At 39.3% G+C, this 19,842-nt stretch overlaps 1 protein-coding gene across 1 annotated transcript in view; it reads left to right on the top strand.

The window, feature by feature from the left end:
• stx18 (syntaxin 18) overlaps positions 1–19,279 on the top strand; it is a 154,515-nt gene extending 135,236 nt beyond the window's left edge. The window contains exons 8-11 of the mRNA XM_072584019.1: positions 2,642–2,700; positions 8,595–8,664; positions 9,667–9,747; positions 18,687–19,279. Coding sequence (XP_072440120.1) covers positions 2,642–2,700; positions 8,595–8,664; positions 9,667–9,747; positions 18,687–18,782 — 306 coding nt within the window. The 3' untranslated portion in view covers positions 18,783–19,279. The remainder of the gene's footprint in view (positions 1–2,641; positions 2,701–8,594; positions 8,665–9,666; positions 9,748–18,686) is intronic.
• Positions 19,280–19,842: the final 563 nt, after the last annotated feature.

Here is a 19,842-nt window from a genome sequence, read left to right as displayed (position 1 = left end):
GTGTGCATTCCACAAAGACTGCAGCAGTTCCATAAGACAGCTCATCACAGCCTTTTCAAGGGTACATAAGGAAAGCCAATAAACAGTGGTCTAGCCAGTGATGCCCTAACTCTGGAAGCAATTATATTAAAGAAGAACAGTGCACATGAGAACCAGCCCATGTGGCAATCAGTGGCAATAGTGAGGGGATGGAGAATGCTTGGAGGTGAAAGACCGTGCAACTCAACCTTCAGAAATGTGCTGAACAAGAGTTGGTAACTCTAATTTCAACTGTTCATATGGCCAAATTTAGTAGCCACTGAATAACACAGATTAAAAGCAGGGCCCTTGGGCTTGCTATGTCATTCAGTAAGATCATGGGTGGTCTGATTGTAGCTTTGATTCCCTTTTCCTGTCTGTTCACCCTATAATCCTTCACTCTTGATAAATCTATGTGATGCAGCCTTGAAAATATTCAATGACCCATGCTGCACTGCTCTCTGGGAAAGAGAATTCTGCACATTGATATCCCTCTTAAAGAAAAAGTGTTCTCCTCATCTAAATCATAAATAGGCAAGCCCAAATTTTTAAACTTTGTTCCAAGTTCTAGACATCCCAGAAGGGGAAACATTCTTTCAACATCCACCCCTCCAGCTTCCCACACATTGTTATACATTTCAATAAGATCATCTCTCTGTTCTAAAATACAATGATTATCAGCCCAACTGCATTACCTTTCCACATAAATTAATCCTTTCAAACCAAAAATCAGTCAAGTGAAATCTGTTTGAACTGTTTCCAATGCAATGATATCTTCTCTCAAGTAGTGAGATGCATTCCAAGGCCTTTTACACCAAAGCAGTACACCCCTACTTTTATACCAACTTCCCTTGCAATAAACACCCAACATTCCATTTGCCTTCCTAACGACTTGCTAAAAGTGCATATAAATGCATTGTGATTCATATACCAAGGCACCCAGTTCCCCCTGTACAATAGAGATATACAGCCTTTCCCCATTCAAGGGTGGCACGGTGGCTCAGTGGTTAGCGCTGCAGCCTCACAGCACTAGGGTCCCAGGTTCGATTTCAGCCTTGGGTGACTGTCTGTGTGGAGTTTCTGCCCGTGTCTGCATGGGTTTCCTCCGGGTGCTCCGGTTTCCTCCCACAGTCCAAAGATGTGCAGGTCAGGTGAATTGGCCATGCTAAATTGTCCATAGTGTTAAGTGCATAGTCAGAGGGAAATGGGTCTGGGTGGGTTACTCTTCGAAGGGTCGGTGTGGACTGGTTGTGGGCCGAAGGGCTTGTTTCCACTCTGTAGGGAATCTAATCTAATATGCTGCTTTATTCTTTCTACCAAAATTTGCAAGAAAGAAACAGATCATTTACAAAACCTCTTGTATATAAGTTTGAAACTAATGTAAGTCATCTGTACCTTGGATGAATATTCCATAGAAATGAATTGAGATGATTGTAAACAATAAAATAATGACTTCCAATTTGATTTGATTAACTTGTTTGCTTCTCCACAGATTATAATTGACTTTTATTCATTAGAGCTGCATTTTAATACCTTAAGAGAATTTGAACTTTTGGAAAATGCTGCATAAATGTTACATTTTCAATCACTGCTCTAAGTCTGTTTTTGTTGCAGTAACATTTAGGGGCATTTGCTGTATGAGTATGAGGTTGCATTGAAAGGCAGCAGAACATAGTCCCATTCTATTGCAGCTGTCACCATTCCATATTATTGCTTTAAATGTGTTCAGTTTCTTAGGCACTCGCCCTACCAAATACATTTTTGTATCTCCATATACAGTCTTATTTTCGTTTCTAGCATTTGTTTAATGGAAAGTACTTTTGTGCTTTCACACCGAGGCTAGTACAATTGCAATATTTAAAAGGTATCTGGAAGTATACATGAATAGGTGAGGTTAAGAGGAATGGGCCGAATGCTGGCAAATGGGACAAGACTAATTTAGGATATCTGGTTGGCAAGGATGAGTTGGACCGAAGGTTTTGTTTCCATGCTGTACATCTCGATGCCTCTCATAAGTAAATGGACTTAAAGTTATGAATTGAACTGACTACAGTAATAGAAGATGTAGTGTGCTGCTGAAAGATGGAGAGCTCACTTGTTATTTGAGAGTTCTTGAGCATGGTAGGAAAGTGTCCCATACAGTTCCATCACACCGAATTACATTCATCTGTCAGTCCCTTTGAACTTGATGATTTGTCCATTCTGAATGTGCCCTATGTTTGATTTATTTTTCTTTAAGCATGCATAACTTCTATTTATAGGTAAATATAAATTTAATTGCTTAATTGGAAGAAGAGGGAAATGAGTCATTGAGAACTTTGGGATTCATACTGATTCTTCCTGTGTTTGTGCATCTCTGATCTCCGTATCCTGATTTGTTGTATATGCGGAAAGCATATTGCACATGATTGAAAGGCTGTTAAATGCAGACATCTATAGTGAGTGTTGTCAACAAAATAATCATCTTTGTCGGCGTGAACTACCTGTGGTCACAAATTGATTTGTTTGTCTTTTTTGAAGTTGATAGTTATTATAAGTGAACCTGAGATAGGTGGACTTGTTAAGAATATTCATATGTTTTATATTTTGCATGATAATTGATACTGCACTTTATTCCTGGCAGTTTGAGCAGGAAAACCAGCGCCTTGTCAGTGAGATGAACAGCCTGGTGGATGAAGTAAGGTAATTCTAAAATCATATGGTTCTCTTGACAGAAAAGCATAAAAAGGAAACAATTCAGACTTAATGCAAGCTTTAATATAACTAATGCTTCAGTCAACTGTTCGTGAAAATCATTGTAAGTTGACAGAGCTGTTAAATCCTTGGATATTTGAAGAGAAATGTTTACCTAGATTATGAATCATATTCGGTCTGAGTCTGAATAGTTGTAAAAGCCAACACACAGTCCTCCCTGTCAGATTTTGGTACTGTTTCGGGGGCATATTTATTGCAATTCACATCCTATAATAAAGTCATGATCTATACTGATTCAGTCACTTTATATGTGGACCATCCAATTAGCATGCTCACATGTACAGGCTGAAGGGCCTGTTTCCACACTATAAGTAATCTAATCTAATCTAATCTAATGTACAATGTTTTCCCTAATGTTTTTGCTATTTTTATGAAGACAACAACTCATGACAATTAATACAATGAAGTGTGAGCCCCACAGCTTTGCTTTCAAACAGGGGCAATGGTTGGAACCATTGGAGGAAATTAGGGAAGAATGCAAAGAAGGGAATGACAAACTGAGGCTGCAAAGGAACAGCGTGCGGTGCTGAGAGAACTCTCAGGCAGCAAATCATTGATGTGAGATTTTCATTAATATTCTGTCCCTTCCAAAAGTATCCACAGCTGTACTTTTCCACTTATCCTAGTCTTCACAACTGTCAAATGAGTGCCCCTACTCAACTTCATGGATGTTATCCTTACAGAACTAAGAGTAGGAAGTACAAATGAAATTCAAGAGAAGATGATCATCAAGATATTTCATCACTCTTCTTTGGACAGTTGCTTCTACTGAACATAAGACAAGATGCCTGTGTTTAATGGCCTAGTACCGGTGCTGAGACTCACTGAGTAACATTCCCAATGGCTTTACGAAGGGAATGATCCTCTGAGCTCTGATTGTACAAAGCTGTGCAGCAGACTGGATTATGTGAAAGTGAGGACTGCAGATGCTAAAGATTAGAGTCGAGAGTGTGGTGCTGGAAAAGTACAGCAGGTTAGGCAGCATACAGGGAGCAGGAAAATCGACATTTTGGGCAAAAGCCCTTCATTGGCTTTTGCCTGAAACGTTGATTTTCCTGCTGCTCAGATGCTGCCTGACCTGCTGTGCTTTTCCATCATTACACTCTTGACAGCAGACTGCATTATCTCAACCATGCCAACAAGGACACTGCTTGAGAATGTTATGGGGAGCAAGCATGCTGTCAGTCTGATTACAGACAGCACTTGTTGCAATTCAGTACTCCTGCTGTGCTGTGTGATACAATTGACTAGGAGTGATCAAACATGCTGAAAAGCCATATCATCGTTATTGTTTGTAAGAACATGTTGGATCCCGGCCGAGTCTAAGATTCTGTCCAAGTTTTCAGAGCTTCCGTCAATGGCTCCACATTGTGGGTCTGAATATAGCGTTCATGGTGCTGACAAGTCACTCCATGGTTGACTGTGCAATTTGGATATTGTGCATGAGGACCCCACATAAATTGGACATGGACTTACTGGCAGGCTGCCCAATTTACATTGACATTTATGGTTTATAGCCAAGCCTTCTTTGCATCAGGGTATGAGGTTATCCTGCAGTGTTATCCTGGGTGTTGAACTGTTTAGTCATTCAAATTTTTCTTGTTACTTTAAATACCATAAATCATAAAATTATATTTTTATAAATGTGTGTATTGAACCCATTGGTGTGTAACAGTGCAGGATTAGGTTTACATTGACATACCATATTTCACAATTCCAGCTGGTATAAACTGATTCATGAACATTGCAATACTATGCTAAACTTTGATCTCTACATTCCATGCATAACATCTAATAAATCCTATTTAAACAAAGATACATAGTGACAGCAGAATAATGTAACCCCAGCAAGGTGCACTTATCCCTCCTCAGTCTCTCCAAATATCCAATTGCCATAGTTATATTGCTCTCAAAAACCCTTCCCATTCCTTGTAAATACAAGTGACCATTTTAACATGTTCCAGACCATTCAGGGAGGGCTGAATGACTCTCACATTCCATCACTCTCCTTGTCTGTGGGGATATACTTGCCTCAGGCTCCTTTGCACGATATATCCCATGCTCAGCAAAAAAATGTTTTAACTCATCATGTGCTAGTCCCATAAACAATGCAGGGCATTTTAAATAGTATAGACACCAAATAGTCCTATCTGTCTGCCAGTGCACGCTTGTACTCACTGAGTTTCCCAATCAAGATGTCTCTGCTCTAGATTCTGAACTTAGTCAGCTGTCAGCCTCTCAGCCTAGATGAGTGAGTAATCCACATTCTATCCTTTGAAAACTTGAGGTCAAAACTCTGTGTTTCTTGCACCAAGTCCCGTTTATGTATGCCCTTATGGTTGATAATCTACTTAGAGTCCCAGTCAAACAATGCCTCAGGTTTAAAATTCTCATTCTTGGTTTCAAGTCTCTTCATGGCTTTGCCCCTTGCTATCTTTCTGATTTGTTTTTAAATCTGCTGTTTTCTATTTCATACCTCTTATTCACACCCATTTTAATGCCCCATTCACTAGAGATTATGCCTTCAGCCACCTAAGCTCTGAGCTCTTGTATCCTGTCCCTAATCTTCTTTATAGTGCCTACAGGCCTTAAAGCCTCTGATCAAGCTTTTGACCATCTGTCTTCATACTACCTATGTGGCTCAGTGTCTAATTTTCCTCAGCTTGTGCCTTCTTAGATTAAAGGTGTGAAATGAATATAAGTTGCAGTTTTGCTCTGACAAGGCTAAGCAGAAAGAGATGAGTGACCAGCAAAAGCTGCAGTCTTTTTCTTGCACGTGAGGTGAGGATGAAATTTTATTGAGAAGGGAAAGAGTGATTTAGCTAAGATCCCTCTGGATGAAACCATATTCCTGAAACGCACACTGCCTGCAATGTCCGTGATAGTCTCTTAGTGTGGACAGAATGTATATGAATGCTTGGCCTCTTACTGTGGCTTCCTGATGTTCAATGCCAATTTTCCTTGCAAGAACGAAGACAATGAGTTAGTATCTGTCTGCTGAAATGTTTTGGTGACTTGCATTTCAAAGTAGATTAATAGTGTGTGGAAAGGTAGCCATCGTGTGAGGCAGTAATGGAAGTGTTGATGAGGCTAGCAGATGCAGGGTAATGTAATAGCTGCAGAGTGAGGTAGAGTGAAGTGTGCTGCAATAATTGGAGGAGACTGGTGAGAAATAGGGAGGGGATAGTTGTGAGTACTGAAGTCACAGTTCTGCAGGCTAACGCACTGTGCAGTGTGAGATATGAATTAGGCATCATACCTTAAGTTCCTCTTGGGGTCATTGAATGTTTTTCTGCATTGCATCCACATCCTTCGAACAAAGCTTCTGGCAGTGGTCTGCTCTGACATTTTGATCCACTTTTGCCAGGGGGCTAACTGCAATTCTTCAGGGAGAGGGGTGAGGTTTCAGCTCCTACCAACCCTCACCAGTATCTCCAAAGCTATAACTGATAATCAGGGAGCTCTTCCAATGTTTTATCTACCTTGCATTTCACTGGTGTTTAAATAAAGCTAATAGCAGTTGCAGTGCATTCCCTGCCCCTGGTATCTTGTAATTAACATCAGTGACATCCCCTGTCCAGTCACCATGCCAATAAAGAGCTAGTGTATTCTGGTTGCTACTTACCTCATTATTTAGACGTGGGGGATTAATTGAACATGGTTCCTGAATCCATGTGCATAGGCCCATTATTAGACCACACTCACTATTTTGCTCCATTTTCAACAATTTGTGAATTTGGGGCCTCTACTGCAGAACCAGCAAACAGAAGAAGACAAATTAATCTGTTTCAGTTGAGACAGAGATTAAAAGAATCTCTCCCCTTAGTTGTGGATCTTTGATATATAAGTGTCATTGCAAAAGCAATGACACTTCTATTCAATAGACTCATTGACAGATACCTAAATCTGTATCTGCTGAGGATTAACGGACAGAAAGACATGTGCAGAATCAGAAAATTACATGCTACCATGAATAAAATGAACACTGCGCAGCAAGAGCTATGGATATCCCAGCAGAATGATACTGCCCTGCATCAAATTTCATATATTTTAATATTGGATTAATAACTAGGAATTTTACCATATTACCTTGGGGTTCAAGAGAAATTTCACAGGTTTCCAATAGCTCATGCATATTCTCAGTTACCTCCCTCAGGAAAATAAATAAATGGTCTGGAATTCATGATATTGTAGATGAGGCTCAATTGTGGACGTGAAGGCCTTTGACCTTTTTCATTGCCTATTTTTGTGTGTTCAAGGTAGCCAGTATTGCTTCAGAACATTTCCAATTTTCTGTCTCTTGTGCCTTCTGAGAAATAGCTATTTTAGTTATTTACTTTATATTCTTCTCTCTACCTAAAAAGAACAACAGCTGTTTTAAATTTGGGCACTGTTCAGAGGTCAGAGGTAGCATAACTTAATCTAAGATGAAAGGCTTAGTGCCATGAGTTGGAATGGAAGTCTCTGTGTGAATGCACTGCCAGCATTTTTGGACAGCTTGCAAGTGATTATTTTTGAGACTCTGCCCTTAGATCTGATCTGAAGCTTTGTTTATGGTATTTGTTTTGTCAGTCCCAGAGTATTGCTGCCAGTATATTAAATGAGAACTGCAGAATTCAAAAGCTATTTGTTCAGGCTGCATGTTGCTGTTCTGGCTGTGATTAGTTGATGAGGGACTCATGTATGAGCAAAAATTAGAATTATTAACATTCATAAAACAGACCTCAAAAAGATGCAACAGGGCATTGATAAAGAGTAAATCAACATTTCTTCAAAAGTAGAGGTTTGGGGAAGTGATAAGTAAGATCTTAGCATCAGAAAAGTACCAAGGTTTTCATAGATTTTTTGTTCTCTCACCCCTGAGAACATGGGTTTGATTCTAACCAACAGAGATGTGATGAAAATCTCTTTTGCAAAACAGGCTTGGTCAGTCTGAATCCAATTTTACATCTCTAGCTAAAAAGTTTACCTTTATATAGTAGTTTATCTTCAGTCCATCAAAATTTTGCAGAGCAATTGATGTTGAGTGTGACAGGAAAAACCATCATCCCAAACACTGCTAGAGTCAACAAGTGTCATCATCACTAATTGAGGGCACATAGGGATGGGAAAGAATGTGGATATACCAGCATAGCGTTCGACCTGGAAATAAATGATTAGAAAGAAATCCTAGTATGGGTGCAAAGAAAATAGTGTTAATCTTGAGCAGATACCGATTTGGTGTCTGTCAATGTAGCGTTTAGAAAATCCACAGGAAGCTTTGAATGGAAAAAGTAAGTGAAAATCTACTATAATCTAATGAGTTTGGGGCCAAGACATATTGTCATTTTATTGTTTTAGAAGATTTATTTTAGAAATTGTAATGCCCAAGCTATTCCAGTACTGAAAATAACTTCAACTAAAACAAAAGCTTAACTTCTGACTCCATTGTTCAAAGATCTAAACAGGAAACCAGCAAATTCTGGAAATCAGAAATAAAATCAAAAAGTACAGGAGGCTGTCTGTTGTTTAAATAGGATACACTCTCAGTTGTGACACTTAATGAGAATCCAATTAGAATTATTTACTGTGATATGCAGTAAGAATATAAAAGAGACTTGGCACAATATTATCTGTTTTGATGATGGGGATTTCAGCAGAAGAATTATGTCTTATTTTAAAAATACCGAATTGTCATTATCTGTTTGTTACTCATTTCAGATGAAAACAAAATGTATCAGCCCAAACTCCTGAACCCAAATCAAGCAAAAGATAAATGAGTTTTCTGTTGCTGCCTTTTACTCAGCACAAAATAAACTCTTTTGTTTTAAATCTAAAAATAGGCAAATTGAAGGAAAAGTGGTTGAAATCTCCAGGCTTCAAGAAATTTTTACAGACAAAGTTCTTCAACAGGTGAGTTAAGGTTTACACTATGTTGTAATAGCTATCACACTAAACTAATTTATTCTGGACAACACAGGTGAATTCACTAAATTTGAATGCATTGATCAAATTCAATCACACCTTTTCTTTACCATCTATTAAGTAAAGTCAATCAGAATTAATTTAAATGTAATTGAAGCCAAGTAATGCTTGTACAACAACTCATTGCTATTAGTTATGTTTATTTCCTAGGCACTTGTTGTGATGTAATGAAACTGGGGTCTTCACATTTAATTTCTCACTCCAGTTGGAAACAATTGAAATTGCACCATTTAAAATTTAGATACAACAGTGCATTTTAACAGGAATAAAAAAAATTGACAACCAGGGTTTTAGCTGTGCAGTGATGCTTTTCAAATCAGATTTTTGAGTGATGGAGAGCTGCTGTCAGACATAAATTGTTACTCTGGGTCTTCTTTCATCTAATGATCTTTTTTGGGGATATATTGTGCTCCATGCCATTTTTATAGATTTACCAACTTAATATTGATTAAAATTCACCTTTACCCTTCTTGTAGTTTAAAACATTGGTACAATTAATTTTGCTATAAAATGACTGGAGCATTTTTAAAGATGCTTATAATGGATTTTGTTTTTTCAATATTTTGCTCACTTGCTGGTTTTGTTGAATCCATAAAAACAGCTAGTTCCTGAACTTGCTTTCAAAATTTGCATTTTTATATATAGAAACCTATATGAAAAATTGCATTTAGAATGAATGTGTAATAAATATTTTGAAATAATAGGCATTTTATATCATTGAAAATAAATGATATCTCTGCGCCACAGTAATTTTAATACCAGATACATCATAATTAATTTTAGATTTGTCATGTTCTTGTACAGCGATGTGAAGGTTTGAATGTTGCTGGATGCTGTAATATTGCATGTTGCTGAAATGGAAATTATTGCCATCATGTGATATTTTGTCATGTAATAATTACAAATGGTGACTTCTTTCTTTCTTGGCAGGAGAAAGAGATTGACAGCATTCATGAGCTCGTTGTGGGTACAACTGAGAATGTTAAAGAGGGGAATGAAGATATCAGAGAGGTAACAGCTATTGCTGGTTGACAAATGTCAATTTTGCAGCTCTCACTACAAAATTATTTCTAAAAACTGTCATTAATACAAACCAGTGTTATTGAGATTTTTACATTAAGTTTGAAGTTCCACCAGCTGTAATGATACGATTTGAACCCATGTCCCTTGAACATTAACCTGGGTCTTCAGATTGCTAGTCCAGCAACATTGCCACTGCACCACTGTCATGTGCAATTATAGATTTTATTATCGTGAAAGAACTTTGAGGTAATTCTGTTCCTTTCTGAAGATTGCTATTATTTCACCAGAATTAATAACGTCCTAAGTTCCTTAGTTTAACTCTTTTTGGTCAATATATACCCAGCAGAGATTTGACTTTTAGCTCTGTTGTATTTGATTTGATTTGATTTATTATTGTCACATGGAGCAATGTACAGTGAAAGCTATGTTTGCGTGCAGTACAGGCAGATCATACTACACAAATTGTATAAGGACAGAGCGAAGAGTACAATGTTATGGCTGCAGAGAGAGTGCACTAAGGGAGAGATCAACGTTTAAATTTTAAAATTTGAAAGGTCAATTCAGAAGTCTGATAACAGTGGAGAAGAAGCTGTTCTTGATTCTGTTAGTGTGTTTAAGCTTTTGTATCTTCTGCCCGATGGAAGAGATTATAACCGGGGAGGGAGGCGTCTTTGATTATGTTAGCTGCCATCCTGAATCAGCAAGAAGTATAAATGGAGTCAATAGATGGAAGGTTGGCTTGCATGATGTTTTCAGCTATGTTCACAACTCTCTGTAGTTTCTTCCGGTCCTGGGCAGAGCAGTTGCCATACCAAGCCATGATGCATCTGGATAGAATGCCCTCTATGGTGCATCTATAAAATTGGTCAGTGATAATTGGTAGTTCTGTCTGATTCAGGGAGAAGTGTAAGTGAATTTATTTTAATAATTATAATCTGTAATCTATAATTAACCTTTTAAGGGAAGAAAGTTAAAGGCCATAGAGAATGCAGAAGACTTACGAGAACAGTACCAGAGATATGTATTTTTGTTGACTGAAGAAATGAAAGAACAGAAAATGCTGGAAATGCTCAGCAGATCAGGTAGCATTTGTAAGGACAGAACAGAATTAATGTTTCATTTCCAAGAGCTTTCATCAAAACCGGGACCAGTTAGAAATGTGAGAGCCTTTGAGCAATGCACAGGTTGGACAAAACAAAGGAAGATTCCTGATAAGATGAGCAATAGGTGAGATTACATACCAAAAACATTAACCTTGCATGGCCAAAGGAAACAGACAAAGAAACAAAAGATGCCTCTATATGTACTGTTGACTGAAAGTGAAAAACATTGAAATATGCAAAGAAAAGGAAACAAGTGGGGGTTCAGAGATTGCATTCTGGAATTCCTAAATTCAATATTGAGTCCTAAATTGCCTAATCAAAGGCTAAGGTTCTGTTCCTCAAAATTAGGTTGAGCTTCACTGGAACAGTGCAGCAGGACAAGGACAGAGCCAGAAAAAGTCTTACATCTCCTACATTTGCATGCAAACATCCTGTGTAGGCATTCATTGAGGAGTGGGCCAGAGTATCATGGAGTTAATGGTCCCATTGGAATACTGAACGGGGAAATGTGGGGAGGACAGGTTTTGTGGCTGAATTACAGCAATAATCTTGGCTTGGAGGGACTGTACATGTCGATTGATGCATTGACTCCCAGTCCCACAAGCTGCTGCAATGCTTGGACCTCAGACAACCTCGCACAGTGGTGGGAAAAAGATTAGAGGGAACATAGCAAGACAGTGCAGGTGGCAGAAAGTAACTGAATCTGGTTGCTGGTTAGTATGGCCTGGGAGTGCTCAGTCATAGTTCTGGGAAGGAATGGAATGGAATCCTTACAGGATGTATGGAATAAGGAAGTGTAGTGGAAGTAGCTGTGAGAGTCAATGAGTCATAGAGTCAGAGAGATGTACAACACAGAAACAGACCCTTCGGTCCAACTCGTCCATGCTGACCAGATATCCCAACCCAACCTCGTCCCACCTGCCAGCACCTGGCTCATATCCCTCCAGATCCTTCCTATTCATATACCCTTCCAGATGCCTTTTAAATGTTGCAATTGTATTAGCCTCCACCACTCCCTCTGGCAGTTCGTTCCATACATGCACCACCCTCTGCATGAAAAAGTTGTCCCTTAAGTCTCTTTTATATCTTTCCCCTCTCTCCTTAAACCTGTGCCCTTTAGTTTTGGACTCCCCCACCCGAGGGAAAAGACTTTGTTTATTTATCCAATCCATGCCTGTCATGATTTTATAAACCTCTATAAGGTCACCCCTCAGCCTCAGACGCTCCAGGGAAAACAGCGCCAGCCTGTTCAGCCTCTCCCTATAGCTCAAATCCTCCAACCCTGGCAACATCCTTGTAAATATTTTCTGAACCCTTTCAAGTTTCACAACATCTTTCCGATAGGAAGGAGACCAGCACTGCACACCAGATTCCAACAGTGCCCTAACTAATGTCCTGTACAGCCTCGACATGACCTCCCAACTCCTGTATTCAATACTGACCAATAAAGGAAAGCATACCAAATGCCGCCTTCACTATCCTATCTATCTGTGACTCCACTTTCAAGGAGCTATGAACCTGCACTCCAAGGTCTCTTTGTTCAGCAACGCTCCCTAGGACCTTACTATTAAACTCCATCTGCCACTTCTCAGCCCATTGGCCCATCTGATCAAGGTCCCTTTGTAATCTGAGGTAACCTTCTTCGCTGTCTACTACACCTCCAATTTTGGTGTCACCTGCAAACTTACTAACTATACCTCTTAGGCTCACAGCTAAATCATTTATATAAATGATGAAAAAGTAGTGCACCCAACATCGATCCTTGTGGCACTCCACTGGTCACAGACCTCCAGTCTGAAAAACAATGGAGAGTCAGTTAATGAATATTAGTTTATAGCTCATCCTGAGAAATGGAGACCAAGAAGTCAAGGATAGGGAGGAATCAGAGATAAACCAGGTGAAACTGAGGAAGGTAGAAATTGGAAACAAATTTTCCAATTCAGGACAAGCAGGGCACAACACCAGAACCAAAATCAGTGTACTGGAGAAAGAGTTGTGGGAAGGAGCCCAAGCAGGTTTGGGTCAAATAATATTCCACATACCCCATCAAAAAACAGGTACAGTTAGGCCCCATTCGATCACTTTATTTAGAGGAAATGACATGAGTTAAAGGAGAAATCATTCATGAGAGAACAAGTTCAGCCAGGTGGACAAGGTGGTAGTTAATGGGCATTGTTTCAAAGAAGAATGGGAAGCCATCAGGCCATCATGATGGAGGATGGAGTGTAGAGAGATTGGACCAGCAAATTAGAAACATTTAAAGTGACAGGGCCCCTCAGAAGTGGAAGTAGGTAAGGAAAGACAGAAGGGGATAAAAGACAAGAGTCAGGGAAGAAAGAAATCATTTCACTGGAATGGGAACAGACTGAAATAATAGGTCCAATGAGGCAGTCCAGTTTATCTTGGGAAGAAGGTAGAGACAAGCTGAATGGGAGTGGAGAATATGAGGTGAGAAGCCATGGAGGGAATCTCACTGGAGTCGCTAAGGTCAGTGTCTTTTCTGGAAACAGTGTCTTAATGTTTACTGGCAAGGTCATTGTGCAGGAGGTGGTAAAAGGAAGTGTCTGAGGGTTGGTGTTCCACCCATTGCAAATTAGAGGTTGGTTCAACATCACCCACTTGGTAAGCAGGTCTAATATCTGAGTGCAACATCATGCCATTGGGATAAAACTGGTCCCTTTGTGAAGGGTAGATCATTTAGTGTTAGTGAGGAAAGGATTGGAAGGAGATGGTTGATATGCTCCAAGTTGTGAGAGTGGAAAAAACAATGAGTTCAGAGAGATACAGAGGGCATGATACCCAGGGGTTGTTGGAGCTTGTGATCCTTAATGCCTGAAAGGAACTATAGGCTGAATCTTGGCAAAAATTGGCCAAGTATCAATTTTCGATTATTTCATAAGGCTTACTCTTTGTGAGGTCCAGTGAATGTCCTCAAGTAATCCTCTGCTATTCACCTCACTTTGTATGCATATGCTTCTATGGTACCACTGTTGCACTACCTTGCACTGATCAGTGCCTTCGGGACCTTCCGGGATGATACCACTGGCACCATATATAAAGCCTAGCTGTGCACCTGGTCAAACACTGCCCATGATGAATATCTCTTCACTGCACATGTAGTAGAAAGGAAACAGAAATTATAAGCTTCTGAAAGCACATAGGTGGCACAGACGATGCTTTGTTGCAAATAAACTCTGATAATTATAAACACATTACCAGTTTACATAATCACCAGTCTACTCAACTGTCATAGTAACTGCAGTTACAAGAATCTTTCTCCAGAGGCTACTAGTCTTTAGTACCATATCATATTAGAACCTTGTTGGAAGAATTGTCTCTCTTTCCCTAATGCCCAGCACTGTATAATACCTTGCCATTGTTCGATGTGGGAGCGTCACATGATGTCACACTTTCAAACAGTTGAGAATGTTAACCTTTATGAAACAGCAAAGGAGAAGAAATAACAAACAAAAACACCACATTTGCTTCTGGAAGCAAACAGGGGATGCTTGGCATTTAAGCAACAACCAATTCCCTGTCAATCAATAATCGCTCCATGCAACAACCAAATGTCAATTAGGTTCTGTCTGGAAGGAGAGGAATTTGTTGTGTGTACAAGAAAAGTTTCTGATTCAGTATATGGATGTACCTACGAGAGAAGGTGCAAAACTTGACCTACTCTTGGGGAAAAAGGCAGGGCAGGTGACTGAGGTGTCAGTGGGGGAGCACTTTGGAGCCAACAACCATAATTCTATTAGTTTTAAAATAGTGATGGAAAAGGATAGACCTGATCTAAAAGTTGAAGTTCTAAATAGGAGGAATGCTAATTTTGACGGTATTAGGCAAGAACTTTCATAAGCTGATTGGCGGCAGATGTTCACAGGTAAAGGGACGGCTGGAAAATAGGAAGCCTTCAAAAATAAGAAAACAAGAGTCCAGAGACGGTATATTCCTATTAGAGTGAAAGGCAATGCTGGATGACTAAAGAAATTGACGTTTTGATTAAGAAGAAGAAGGGAAGAATATGTCAGATATAGACAGCAGAGATTGAGTGAATCCTTAGACTATAAAGGCAGTAGGAGAATACTTAAGAGGGAAATCAAGATGGCAAAAAGGGGACATGAGATAGCTTTGGCAAATAGAATTAAGGAGAATCCAAAGGGATTTTATAAATACATTAAGGACAAAAGGGTAACTAGGGAGAGAATAGAGCCTCTCAAAGATTAGCAAGGCAGCCCTTGTGTGGAGCCGTAGGAGAATGGGAGATACTAAATGAGTATTTTGCATCAGTGTTTACTGTGGAGAGGGACAGGGAAAATATATAATGTAGGGAAATAGATGGTAACATCTTTAAAAAATATCCTTATTACAGAGGAGGTGCTGCTGGATATCTTAAAATACATAAAAATGGATAAATGCCCAGGAGCTGATCAAGTGTACCCTCGAACTTCTATGGGAAGCGATTACTGGGCCCCTTGTTGAGATATTTGTATCTTCAATAGTCACAGGTGAGGTGCCAGAAGACTGGAGGTTGGCTAATGTGGTGCCACTGTTTAAGAAGGGTGATAAGGACAAGTCAGAGAACTAAAGACCAGTGAGCTTAATGTGAGTTGTGGGCAAGTTGTTGGAGAGAATCCTGAGGGACAGGATGTACATGTGTTTGGAAAGGCAAGGACTGATTAGGGATAGTCAACATGGCTTTGTGAGTGGGAAATCCTGTCTTACAAACCTGATTGAGTTTTTTGAATAAGTAGCAAAGAGGATTGATGAGAGCAGAGCAATGGACATGATCTATATGGAGTTCAGTAAGGCATTCAACAAGGTTCCTCATGGTAGACTGGTGAACAAGGTTAGGTCACATGGAATACAGGGAAAACTAGCCATTTGGATACAGAACTGGTTCAAAGGTAGAAGTCAGGGTGATGGTGGAGAGTTGCCTTTCAGACTGGAGGCCTGTGACCAGCAGTGTGCCACAAGGCTTGGTGCTGGATCCACTGCCTTTTGTCTTTTATTTGGATGTGAGCATAGGAGGTATAGTTAGTAAGCTTGCAAATGGCACCAAAGTTGGAGCTGTAGTGGACAGCGAAGAAGGTTACTTAAGAGTACAATGAGATTTTGAAACCGACTCTAACCTCACACTGTTGATGCACTGTCTGAGCTGAGATGTTACTTTTTTTTAATATAAAACCTTAAGTTATCTCGAGAATGTGACTTGAAAGAAGTTATGGGATTTACATATTAATGAATCGAAACCTGCAACCCATTCTAAGTGATTAAAGACTTCACAGCAATCTAGATTTGTTCAATGCATCACATAATTTGTATGACACTTTGATCTTTTACTATAAATTCTGTGTCCTATGATCCTGCCCTGCTAGCAACCTGACGAATGAGCACCGCTCCAAAAGTTTGTACTTCAAAATAAACCTGTTGGACAGTAACTTGGTGTTGTGATTTTTGACTTTGTCCACCCCAGTCCAACACCAGCTCCTGCACAGCATTTAAAAGGCACCTGGATGGGTATATGAATAGGAAGGGTTTAAGAGGGATATGGGCCAAGTGATGGCGAATGGGACTAGATTAGGTTGGGATATCTGGTTGGCATGGATGAGTTGGACCAAAGGGTCTGTTTCCATGCTGTACATCTCTATGATTCTATGACATTAGGTTATCTTGTGAATTGTGCACTGCAGGTAACCCTTTAAATGTTTCCTGTAATCACATCTGATTCACAGATCTAACTGTTAATCAGTTTGCAATGACTAATGGCATGGTCAAGATTGTTTGCGGCCAGGACTTGTATTTGACATAATTAGTCACTGAATGTAGTTCGTATGTAATCCTGTGACTAGAGACATCTTACGTTAGTACTGTGTTGAATGCAATTGTGCACTGAAGGGCCCCGCGTTGCTCACAAGGAGAGCCCACTTCCTCAGACATGAGAAAGGACTTTGCCCAGCCCAGGTGCGGTGGCAGCCATTTTTCATTTCCATTGCAACTCTGATGAGGATGAAAGGCTTTGCAGATTGTAAATAGCTGACCATTCAATAGCACGTGATAAATTTCAGATTTTCAGCCACTATTCACCTCTTTGTTATTTAAGGATTACTTTGATTAGGTCTCACTTTGAGGTTAGAATTTGGCAGATAAGTGCTTTACTTCATTGAATTTCAAATCATCAAATGCCAATGATATTTTTGCTTCTCTTCATATAACTATTTGGTCCAAGCCCTAGCTAAAAGTTCTAATTCTTTCTTCATGATTTTTCTCAAAAGTCCAGTATCAATAAAGAATATATTTGGACCTCAAATCTCCATGTGCTTCATTTTCATATTCCTTTCTTATACTGGACTTGCTGAGTTGTAACAACCTAATTACAAGTGCGTTGTGAAGTAAATTAAGGTAATCTAATGGGGAAATTATTAATGCAACTGTCGACATTAATTTGCAGTGCCATTTGTACATGCGGTAAGGTTTTTCATTATATTTTTATTCATGCGCAATTTTAGACATGTTAGGACACAGCTCAGTGACCATCACATTCCGAGTTGGCCCATACGGACAGGTATTGTATCACAAATCCCCCTCTAGCTTTTCGGTATTAGTTTCACAATGATGAACCATGTGCAATTGCAGGCTGCAGCCATGGAGTGTCACTGTTGAGCAGTTGTACTGAGCCACAGACTTATTCAGGAGTCATGTTAGTACATTTTGAGGAGATAAGAAAGAATTGAGGTATGGAAATTATTTTTTTAAAAAGTAATAAAAAATATTCATGGAATTCTTCCCCCTCAACATTTATGGGCATTAATCCCTGATGGAAACATCATTCAAACTCTGTTTGCTAAATGAAGCCTGAGGATCACACTGTTAGAGTCATAGAGATGTACAGCATGGAAACAGACCCTTCGGTCCAACCCCTCTATGCCGACCAGATACCCCAAACCAATCTAGTCCCACCTGCCAGCACCCAGCCCATATCCCTCCAAACCCTTCCTATTCATATAACCCATCCAAATGCCTCTTAAATGTTACTTGGCAAAAGAAAAACAAATTAGTAAAACTTGGCAATGATGGCATTGGTCCAAACTGACATTTCCTGTTAAGGTAATACGCATCCAGACCAGTTCCATAATTTCCATATTTTATTGGATTTTGTCCCAAAACTGTCTGAGGTATGGAGTATTCCCTTGCACAAGAACATTGAGAGCAAACATTGGGCCTCCGATGCCCTCATGTCTCCTTCATTGATTGGAAATTATTCTCTGTAATTAGTACAGGAAAAGCAAAGCACTGCTTACCTTTTCAAATCAGATGGGAGACCAAGAAGGTGAAATCAAAGGATAGCTTAATCTTTTATTTCTTGCAGAGGCAGCATTATTAGGACCAGGATGGAAGGATAGACAAATGATTGATTTCCATATCTAAACAATGACAAAAGTGAGAGTGAAAGGGGGGGGAGGGGCTGTGACTGACCCCTCTTACCAACCAACCAGCTCCCCCCCCCCCCCCCCTCCCCCACACACACACGGGCTTAGAGAATCTACAGCAGATGCCCCTCAGTTCCTTGTTCATTTGAAAACTCTAGGCACCTCTTCCTGCTTTATTTCACCCAACCAGCCTATCTTAATATCCTGTTATCTCCTTCCACTGTTGTCACAATGCTTAGTAGGAAAGCAACTGAATTGTAACAAACAAATGAGTTGATACTTAATCTGAACATTTCGGCTGGAATTATTTACTGCAAATTGAATTCTTGTATGTAAAAGTTCAAAAAATAGTCCTACAGATGACAAAGTAATGTATTTTTTTTTGTCCCAACAGGCAATCAAAAATAATGCTGGATTTCGTGTGTGGATTCTCTTCTTCCTGGTGATGTGTTCCTTCTCTCTGCTTTTCTTGGATTGGTATGACAGCTGATGGTGATGGTCAAGGGTCCTCATTGTGTGCAATGACAGGACTTTATTAATGTTAATAATATAGAACTTGTTCACAGGACACTAGCTTGCACCAAGCAGAATGACATCTAAAATCAGCACTTAGAATTGTAATATTATTTATATAACATGTTTGTGTTGTCAGTTTAGTAACAACCTTAAATTGACATGTTAAAAGAAATTTTATTTTATATTGGAAATCTGGTGTATGATCATTTTTTCACAGGCAGCCATGTCAGATATTATCTTTTCTTGTGCTCTTATATCTAATGATGTTGATTTGTAATTCTAAAGTCTTGAAATGAACCTGTGAACAGAAACAACATCAGGAGGCTTTCACTTTGCAGTTCTTGGTACTTTATTTCGAGTTCCAAGGATACAGTGCTTTCAATGTGGTGCACATTGTTGATCAGCATGAAATAAATGCGAACTGTTGGCTTATTAATTGATCATAATTTGTTAATAAAAGTATTAATCTGGGATTGTGAAAATCCCTTTGTGATCACTTTGTTTAACAGTAGGAAACAGTTTTATCTTGAGGATAACAGGGTTATAAACTCTAAATAGATCAAGGCAGACAATTAAGGCACATTGTTTAACCTCCAAGTCTCTGAAAAGTTAGCTCAGCTCAGCATGAGTAATGGCTAGAGTGGAAAAGCATTAACCTGAGCAGCTCTTTGTTTGGGAGGAGAGAATTAATTTAGGATTCACACTCCTGATTGCTCACTAATGATCTTTGTTAGATAGTTTACATGAGTCAAGCTCTGGTGACCACCAGATCATCTTAGTCATTGTTTCCTTTATGGTCAATTAAATGACTCACTAAAAGAATGGATGGTATTCCGACAAGATTAGCAGAGGCAATCTTCACATGGACAGTAAACTGTAGAGGGAACTGCCCACACAATTATTACAGAGCGCACATTGTTTCATTACAATTGATTTGATTTGAATGGTAATGAATATTGGTGGGTTCAATAATGGTTGAATGATGCTATACTTTACTGCTTAAGTGGTGACAATCAAATTTGCCCAAACTGGTT

This window comes from Chiloscyllium punctatum, chromosome 14 (assembly GCF_047496795.1).
Source record: "Chiloscyllium punctatum isolate Juve2018m chromosome 14, sChiPun1.3, whole genome shotgun sequence".
Classification (NCBI taxonomy): Eukaryota; Metazoa; Chordata; class Chondrichthyes; order Orectolobiformes; family Hemiscylliidae; genus Chiloscyllium; species Chiloscyllium punctatum.
The sequence above is the reverse complement of the archived record's forward strand: the minus strand, read 5'-3'. Positions and strand labels throughout refer to the sequence as shown.